Source organism: Pinus tabuliformis, chromosome 4_1 (genome assembly GCF_031772625.1).
Source record: "Pinus tabuliformis cultivar Carrire ecotype Pingquan chromosome 4_1, CPIR1, whole genome shotgun sequence".
Taxonomy (NCBI): Eukaryota; Viridiplantae; Streptophyta; class Pinopsida; order Pinales; family Pinaceae; genus Pinus; species Pinus tabuliformis.
Window position 1 is genome coordinate 906,617,379 of NC_142303.1, and position 10,385 is coordinate 906,627,763.

Here is a 10,385-nt window from a genome sequence, read left to right on the forward strand (position 1 = left end):
GCCATCATAGAGATTTTTACAATGACTCTTTGATGTTTGGGCACAATTTTTTATAATAGAAATTTATACTAATCTCATAATGTGAAGGAATTATAATCAAATATTCATTTAAAAATATCTATGGTGTACGTAAGTGTTTATATGGTAAAAGCCTAGTTAAAATGTTCAGTTTATTTTTATATTTCAATAATAAAATTTAATATTTCAATAATAAAATTTATAATTAATTATTTGAATAAGCATATTTATTTTGGATTTGGGTTTTTATAATTTTAATTTAATTATTAATTATTATTATTAAGTGGACAGTTTGAGTGGGCTTAATGGTTAAGAGCATGTGTTTTTTCCTCAGAGGTCACAAGTTCAAAACCAGAGGGGTAGAGTATGTATGCCTTGCTAGACTTAGCAGTCAAATCGTTGTGCAGAGGTGGGTCCCTTGTCCCACAAACAAGGGGTCTCATATACCAATTTGGTGTCTCGCTTGGGTGTGACCTTAAAAATAGATATTATTATTATTATTATTAGAGAGTTAATGTCCATAAAATACTTTAGACAATCTTTGTAGTATATAAAAATCAAAACTGAAATTTATTTCCAAAATATTTATGTTTTTTTTCATTTTTTATTTAAATTCATTACTTAGAAAAAAATATTATAAAATACTTGTTATGATTTTTGGACATGTAGTATTAATAAACCATACTATTGGCTCCTTATATTATAACAAATATTATTTAAAAATTAAAAATTTCCATAATAAAATGGAAGTGAATCTTCCTACTTAAAAATCTTATTAATTTTTTAAATGTCTATATATTTATTTATATATAATTTTTTTCCATACATATTAATATAATTTAGTTAATGGAAATTTCCTGATGCTTCATCTACTTGTAATTTGTAAAATACATATTAAAATCATTATTTTACCCGAATATTCTTCGGTTTATGAATGGCCTTTCATATACATGGACAATTTTTTTTTACTTTACTTCCGCTTTGCGCTTCAATTATGAGTGGTGGTCCACTTACTGAAAGAAAAGATCACTCTCGAAATTCTGGACACAAATTTCGCTTGAACCTAAAATAAGGTAACGTGGTGCATATTTCTCAGATAAAGCTAGACACTAAAATCAAATCTAAACCAGTGGTAAACGCCACCGATGTACCTTCAACGACAGTCCAACTGTTTACCACTGATTACTTTGAAGCACAGACAAACCGCTCTTTTAATGCCAGAATACATAAACTTTGAAAAGGCAGAATGCATTGCAACAAAACAGGAAGTTACTACAGCGCATGCGAGTAAACTTGTTTTGTTAAAGGTGTTTCGGGTGTTTATATTTTGTGAAAGATTAACTGCATTCCATTAGAGGGCATGATGCTTAATAGAGAAGTGGGAGAGTGTTTGTAATTGGGCGATATAGAGAAGGTAAATTTGGACAATATCATGCTAAGTATCGCCTTTTGCTCCATGTGAGCTAGCTTCTCACCAGGACAAATTCTTCCCCCGAACCCAAATGGAATGAATCCACCGATGTTCCTCTTGCTATTGCTCCTCATAAGGAATCGTTGTGGGTTGAATTCATACACATCTTCTTCTCCCCATATATCAGGGTCTCCATGCATGCCCAATATGTTGATGAACACAGACATTCCTTTGGGTATTGCAAAGCTCTTCAGCTGTACGTCTTGCTTGGCCTGTCTGACTGTGTAAGAAACAGGGGGGTACAGCCTCATGGACTCCTTCAGAACAATAGTCATCTGCACACATAATTAATCCCACATGAGTTGTGATGATCAGCTCCCATATATAAAAGGCATCAAAAGCTTCATCAGTAGCATACTAATAATACCACTTACGTTCTTCATTCTGGTGAGCATGTTGCTGTCTGGATGATGAGCTCCTCTGGTGATCTCCATAACCTCGCCTCTAACTCTGTCCTGCCATGCGGGATTGAGCGCCAATAACATCAGTGTCCACGTCAGTGACAGTTTGGTTGTTTCCTGCCCTGCTATCAAAAGCGTCTTGCATTCGTCCACCACATCTTGAATTGTTATGCAATTCTTTAACCCTCTGCTGCTCGGACAGGGCATATCACCTTCCATTTTCATTTGTGATAACAGAATCCCCAGCATATCATCTCCAAAGCCCGCACCGGCGCTGGAATTCTGCAGGCGCTCTTTAATGAGTCGCATGATTAAGAAGTTGGCCTCAGCTCCTAGTTCCTGAGCTTTCTTGTTGGGTATCAACCTAACAATGTGCACACAACATTCTTCCTTCGTTTTAATATCAATGAAGAAGCGAAGCTACGTAATAGATAGACATGGGAATTTCACCATACCTGCTAATTCCAGGGATCCCAACAAATCTGTTAGCTCTGAAAATAGTCTGTTGCAGAAGCTTGAGTTTATCTAGTATCTGAAACCCTCTTTCGTAGCTGCTCCCGAACAATAGTTTGGAGATAACCTGGGCGGTTACATTATTCAAATCATCATCCACGTCAATTTCTACGCTAAACCCATTTCCTCTCTCCCTCATCTTCTCGGCCCACCCATCAATAACTGCTCCACAAGCGTCCACCACCGTGGCCAACATTTCCTGATTGGCAATTCTTACCGACATTAATAATTGTGCTGGGAAAAACTAGTCCTTAGCAAAATTAGCAAAAATGTGTTAAATATATATCTAACGTAAACCACTGGTCTAAATAAGAAAGAAAAAATGATTATTATGATTATTTTATTATATAAATTAATATATATTATTAGATTTTGAAAATATTTTTGGAATTTAATGGATAAAAGTGAGGTAAAATCAGATTGGAAAATATTCCTAAAAATAAGTTATTTTCAACCTCTTATTAATATTCAATTAAAAAGATGGTATCCACAAAATGGTGTTCTTGATAAGGTTAAATGGAAAAAGATATACCATGGAAATGAAAAATTCTTAAATTCTTGATAACGTTAAATGGAAAAAGCTATACCATGGAAATGAAAAATTCTTAAATCCTTAGAAAAATCATCTGATGCTCAAGATGAAAGAAATTTCCTCATTGAAGTGAGACACTTTCACAAGTTTTTCCCATGGGCCATTGAAGTGAGACATTTCACAAGTTGAGAGAAAAAGTTCTTCTCACCCATTGGGTGAAAGAAATATTGAAGTGGAATACAGAAAATCATCTTCTGATAACCATTAAAAAACACTCATTACAGTGACAAGAACTCCTGCAACTTGAAAGAAAAATGTGTGAAATATATAAAAAATAAATATATGACAAAAATTACTACTGAAACATGGCAGGTCAAATGTTCTTACAGTCTGGATAAAAAAAATCTGTCTAATAAAACGAAGTTTCTGCAGGTTAGGTTAATTTGCTTTTTCAGTCTAGGTGAAAGAAATACATTATTGAGTTAATATTCTCCTACAATGAGGTTTGTCACTGACATAAATGTATAATTGTGATCACTGTAAATTTGATGGCTATCATCTGAGATTCAAATAGAAAAGGAAATCCTAAACCGTATCTAGTTTAAGCCGTTGGAAACCTTTTGTGGCTTTAATCCTAGATTGTTCCTAGGTTAAGTAGATGATATTCCCTGCACCTTGATTTTCTCGGTTGTAATCGCCTGGGCAACAATACGACGCTGGTGAAGCCAGTCCCGATCCTCTGCCATGATAAGTCCATTGCCAAAGAGAGGATATCTGTCACTCTTCAGAAATGCGGGCCTCCCCCAGTTCAAGGAACCTGACGAGCTTATCTCGTTTATCAGCTCTGGCTCTTGTATATATAAAACGGCCTCCGTTCCCAGCCAGTACACGAACTTTTTCCCTGTATTCATGCAACACATTGCACACTTTTCTGTAGCTGTCAAGGAGTATAAACTAAATGCAATATATAATTGTGACAGAGAATGTGAATGAATAATAGACGGACCATATTTTTTCTTCCATTCCCCGAAGTATGGGAAGAAGCGAGGTTCCAAGTTGTTGTTGACAGGAGAATTCATCTTGGCAGCTGTAGCAGTGATTTTCTTCATGTCGAGGAGATTTCCGAGCAGGAACACAGGATTTGGTCCCGATATTCCTTGACGGTACATTATCATCTTCATTTCATTCTGAGGTCGACTGAGGCAGCAATATATCTTGTAAATAACAGCCAAGAAGAAGATTGTTAGCAGTATGGCCATTGAAGCTGCAAAAAACATATTATTATAACTGCAAATAACCACGACAGACACGATATCTCCCTTTTTCCTCTTCGAGAAATGTTTTCCATCCACTTGTTCGCGAGATCTTTTATATAAAGTCCCTAGGATAATGTATGTATGTCCGGTCGGTAATGTATGTAAAAGACAACCGGGTGCAATGAATTCAACACTTTTCCTGCACGTGTATTGGAGGGATCTGCCAATATGGCCAAAGCATTCATCACAACTAGTCTCCTTCGTCATCAATCTTCTGTCGATCAATGCCCTACAGTAGTTTCATGACCATAACACCAAATTCGGATGTAAAGTTTATCTAAACGTCCGGTGATTGCAAAACCCTAAAAAACTAAAACAAGAACACTTCGAGTTGCAGAGCCCGCAAATATATTTTATTAGATCTCATCTATTTATCAAACATGTTTTTATTAGATTTGTTCTATCGATCAAACATAGAATACTTGTTATAGTAATGCAATAGATATATTTAAATTAAATTCATTTTAATTATGGATTTATATAATACTGGTTATAGTAATGAAATAAAATAGATATATTTAAATTAAATATATCTAAATTAAATTTATTTTAATTATGGATTTATAGGCAGAGAGGGAATCTAATTTTTCAATGTGATACAGGATTTAATTTTTTAATGTGTAAATTTTTTGATTACAAAATTTATATTTAAGTTTTGATAAATCATGGATTATTGTTTTTTATATATATTTATATATATATTTTTCATCTTATTTATTTATTTTATTTTAATTTGACTTATTCAAAATGTTTAGATAGCATAGCATAACATAGCAAGATATTACAATATCTCTTCCATACTGTATATCTCTTCTATATTTATTGGACAATAACATTCTCAAACACAATGCATAGGAACTTTAATACTTTGGACAATGCGTCGGAACTTTACTACATTGGACTAATGTATTTCTCGGAACTTTACTACATTGGACTAATGTATTTCTCTCATTCACTGTCACACTCCCTCTTAGTAAAGAAATGAATTATCTTCAACACTTAACTTGTCTTAATAATTCGTCAATATGTTTACCAATGAAACACCACGGGGATTCATTGGGGAACAATACCATACCATGTGTATTCATATTGGGAGATATATATTGAGGAAAAAATGAGATAATATATTGGGGGCTATATAGGTAAAATATTTTTGCATCGATAGGGATAAAAATGGAGCTCAAAGTTAATGAAAAATATAAAAGGGTATAAAAAATGTTAATTAAAAATTGGATACCTACAATATTTAGTGAAAATAGAGGTTTTTTAAATAGGGAAGGCGTATTGGGTTCGTATAGGTAGGGGGTTAAATAATATGAATTTTAGAGGTATTTTCCAATATATAGTCAAACTAGGGGTATTGTTTAGTATGCCATGAACACACGTGATATGTTAGAAGTTCATTGAGTGAAATCCCCATGTGCAACACATGATCCACTATGCAATTTAGAACTTTCCCATTAATAAGGTCTATTTTTAGTCCAACATCACATTTTCATACCTTTATGATACAAAATTACAAAAATTTTGATGTCTATATAAAGGAACAACCGTCCACCAAAATGTATAGGGGATAGCTAATAGTTGCAATTGTTGGTCTCAGAAGTTTTCATTCATGTATATGACTCATTCAACAATTCTTCCATAACATGTCTTTGTAAGTGTATCTTCATCTCCCCCTCCATCATCATTATTCGAAGTTTTTCTTAGCTTACCCATAACCAAACTTTCGAATTACACCTATGAGATTTTGTGGATGATCTTCAACCAACACACCTTAAGTGGTTTCTTGCTTACCACAAACATCACAAAGTGGTCTCAATTGACCATAAGCCATACATATCAAGTCAAACGTGACACAATAAACTTTCTTATGAATACAATGTGGGATTCACATTTACAATATGGCGTCACAAATACAAAGTGTGACTCGCATTACAATATTGTCTTCAGTAATATTATTATTCCACACAACTCACTAGTAACAACATTTACCTTGGTTTTATCCTTCATCGTTGCTTCAGTGATATTGCAGCCACAATATTTTCACGTTGTTATGATTTGCTCTATATTAGGATATGGCAACGATCAAAAGGTTGATGAAGTAGTCTTGGGTTTTATGTTGGCACTTTGTCCAAATAATACAACTCTTATAAGATTTCATTATTGTCGAATACGTCTTTAGTTACTCTAGTTTTCTACCACTAGATGTTTTAGATTTTAGTCTAATTTAGTTTATCTATTCTTCTTTTTCCACGTTGATAATTTTTTTCCTTCATCTAAACCTTGAAGATGATATAGGAAATCCTCTTTTGTTATTCACTAGACTTCCCTCCTTAGAAAGCAACTTAAAAATGAAAGTTTCTATGAGGTTGTCAATAAATTCATGTCTATTGTATGCTCTATTTTCTATGAGTATTCACCCCCTAGAATTTCTCATGAAATGAACAAAAAATTGCAATAGAACCTTGAAACTAGAGTTGGTGATTAGCCTTTATTTCAAGACACCATTGAAATTTAATTTTATGGATGTTAAGTTCCCCTTTATCATCTACTCATGTTTCTTACAAAGAGAGTCTTTTCCTTGAAATGCATCAAGCAAATATTAGAATCTAATCAATTACATTTTGTTTCTAAGAAGTAACATGCCATTTTCAAACTGAAAAATAAAGTTGGGATTTTCATTGCCAATGTAAAGAAAACTATACCAGAGGTGGATAAAGTGCTCAGGCATTTGAGTTTGGTACAAGGTGAATCTTAGGTTTATGACCCCATAAAATTAAGTATTTCAAATAAAGGATAAATTCAAGGGTCAACACCCTCTGTAGATATTACCACACATCTAGAAAAACAATGGTTAATAAAGATTCACAAGAGCTTGGACAACAACTCTCGTCATAATAACTAGTAGATATTTATCACTCCTCATAGCCTCCCATTCTAGAAACTCCTCAAGAATAAGAAAAATATCAAAACATCAACATACTTATCAAACAATCTTGGAAATTCATGAGAATAATCAACAGACATAAAAAGGACAAATAAAAAAGGATATAGAATCAAGTAGAGAAAAATCATTGCAATGTGCCAAGGAAACTCCATCAAGAGAGCCTATTTTCTCATTGGAATATTTTCCATCTACACTAATTCCAGGTTTTGTAGATCTAGATAGTCCAATTACTACACCATCAAAGACTACATCATGATCTAAGCTAGATAAATAAAAAATATATTTTCTCAATATTTCGAATGAATAAGAATGAAAAGACAAAGAAAAATATGTTTTCTTAGTTGTGGAAGCAGCTACCCTCCAAAACAAGATTATTTTCAACCTTGTATTATGAAAAAGGACAATTTAGTATGGCCATTTTAGAGCCTAAAGCGCCAATTGTTAAGACAATCAATTATTTTAAAATTCTCTATGGATGTGGACCGAATTAATTTGATTGATAAGATGGATTTGCATAGATGAACAAGGGAAATTTTCTCTAGACACCTAATGAAATCATCTTTTAATATCTCCATAGTATAGACCATGTTAACAAAGATGGACACTCAATCGAAATAGGAGAAGCTACAAAATATACCTAAACAAAGGAGATCAATGGGGAAATTAGAACAATGGATAGTTATGTAATTGGGAGTTAATCTACATGATAAAAAGTCCATTAGCACTCCTAAAATTGGATTATACTAATATCCTTGTTTTTAGGAGGAGGCCTAAAGTGCCTAACTTGAAAGATGTGCACATTCTTGATATAAATCCGTCCTAAAATATAAAGAGGAATTATTAACACAAATGATTAATTTAAATAAGAAATTGGAGAACCATGAGAGGCAAATTGAAGTATCAAAGAACATGTCTTCCAAGTTAGTGGATCAACACTAGAAGCACCATTATATCCAACAACTTTATCAATACTAGGATCTTCAATGGACTTAGTTGAAGAGTTAGCCAAAACTCTATGATATTTGAGCTCGAAAGAGGTTGATGTGGAAAGTTTGAAAATAATTCTTATTATGAAAGATTTTAAGATTCATATCTTAAAAGAGCATATTTTAGAGAGAAAAAAATGGTGCCAACAAATCCTAGCAGGATCATAAAGCAAAATTAGAGGAAGAAGTAGACCAAATACAAAACAAATTCGTAGGAAAGACTTATTTGATAGGAGAAAGACACATTTTGTGGGATCAAATTATGTTTGAAATTACAAATTATGGAATTGTCTTTTATTAATTAGAGATGAGTCTACATTACCCTATCATACAAAGTAACCCATTCAACAATTTTGGAATGAGCTAGGTGATAAGCCTCAAATAGCCAACACAATTATAAGGTTTCTCAATTCTAAAACTTGGCATGAATTGAATGAATTAGCTGTTACAAACCTGATATAATTAATGAAAGACAATGATAAGGTCCCGATTAAGAAAAATCTCACCCATAAAGCTCAGAATAAATGTAATACAGTGGAACAAAATGTGGAACATTTATTGAACAAGTTCAACAATTTTGTGGAGATGGGCTTACCCACTTGCTAGAGTAAACAAGGCACTTTGATTTCACATTAAGGATATAGATAGTTACTTTCGAAAGAGAGAAATAAAATTGACAAAATTTCAGACATGTTAGACAGATAAAATGGACAAACTATTGTGGATGAGTTAATCGATGATTTTCGCTTCTTTTGGTCACTTAACTTTTTTTTTTTTTAATATGGTCCCAACATATGAAAATTATAGAAAATTAGATATAACATTCCAATACAGTTATTACTATTATAAAATATGAAATAATATAACTATTATAAGTATATATATATATATATATATAGATATATATATATATATATATATATATATATATATATATATATATATATATATATATATATATATATATAATGACCCATCTCAAATTACAGATAGAATATGACTATTAGCTTGCATACGAGGCACACATATGATATATAGATATGCATGCATCATATGCACTGCACTAATATACATACTAATTAATTATGAAGAATATTTAAACATAGGTAAATGATTTAATACTAAATTAAATGACTAACTATGAAAAATTAAGCTTACAATTCTATAATAAAAATATAATAACTAATATTCAATTAATAAACTTATTAATTAACAAACCTAATTAAACCACTTATTAATTAAATAAGTCATTTAAAGAAACTCAGTAATCAATAAACCATTTGAGAACTCACTCAATCATTCAAATCAATTTATAATGGTTATAACTATTTAAAACATCGAAAGGGCTATCAATTAATGATTGTGACTATTTCCAACACCCAAAGGATGATCAACATAATAAATTGTCAAATATTTTAAAACCAAAGGGAGGCCAAATTAATGGTTAAATATTTTAGAACCAAAGGGGCAAAAAATCCCCTAAAACTTGTAATGTCATTCCTCATGCTGTGAGGTGACATGAAACTGACAAAGTTTAAACAATTATTTAATGGAGGGGTCATGTGGAGGTTACAGAGGAGGGAAAAAACATCTCCAATATGGTAAGCAATGGGGGTGAAGAGTGAGAATTTTCCTTTTTGGTGGTGGGTGGATGTGAGAAGAAGAGGAGGAGAGTTATATGATCTTGAGATGGAACTAGTCTAAAGGATTAGCCTAAGGCTCAAATTTGAACTAAATAATGTGAAACTTGAGCATTGTTCTTAGAGTTTTTGGCACAGGGGCCAGAAGGCTCTGATCTCAAAGTTCTTTTTCTCTAGGAACCATAGAGTTTGATCCCATGTGGTAGGGAAGTCGATTCGGTAATGAAAGAATAAGACTCAAAGCAATATTAGCCAAGGGTTACATCAGACGAGAGAACCAGGTACGTACTTGTAATTAATTTGATAGAATTTACGTGAAACATTGCTTCTTTGATTAAAATGAAACCTAGGCACTGCATAATTGTATTGTAGAAGTATGGAATGATAAAATTAATAGATCAATTAAATTTATTGTTGAGAAATGGCAATAAGAAATTCCAATTTAATTTGTATTGAGATTTAAAATCAAATTCTATTCTCATAGAAACTTGTAAATAGTTAATTAAGTTTAATTAACTTAATTAGCTTAGGAATTTTGAGTTGGAAGTTTTTCTAAAG

At 32.3% G+C, this 10,385-nt stretch overlaps 1 protein-coding gene across 1 annotated transcript; it reads right to left on the reverse strand.

The window, feature by feature from the left end:
• Positions 1-986: 986 nt before the first annotated feature.
• LOC149179082 (cytokinin hydroxylase-like) lies at positions 987-4,538 on the reverse strand. The gene is made up of 5 exons (XM_089423772.1): positions 3,942-4,538; positions 3,610-3,836; positions 2,346-2,602; positions 1,864-2,254; positions 987-1,764 (listed from the first exon to the last, which is right to left on the reverse strand). The coding sequence occupies exons 1-5, from the start codon at positions 4,456-4,458 to the stop codon at positions 1,339-1,341; spliced, it is 1,818 nt and encodes a 605-aa protein (XP_089279898.1). The 5' UTR covers positions 4,459-4,538; the 3' UTR covers positions 987-1,338.
• Positions 4,539-10,385: the final 5,847 nt, after the last annotated feature.

Excerpts from the sequence above, each read along its gene's own strand:
- LOC149179082 (XM_089423772.1), bottom strand. The coding sequence starts at position 4,458 with ATGACGAAGGAGACTAGTTGTGATGAATGCTTTGGCCATATTGGCAGA. Across the intron at positions 2,603-3,609 it reads TTACAACCGAGAAAATCAAG|GAAATGTTGGCCACGGTGGT; the intron begins GTGCAGGGAATA and ends ATTGCCAATCAG. Across the intron at positions 1,765-1,863 it reads TGCTCACCAGAATGAAGAAC|ATGACTATTGTTCTGAAGGA; the intron begins GTAAGTGGTATT and ends TTATGTGTGCAG.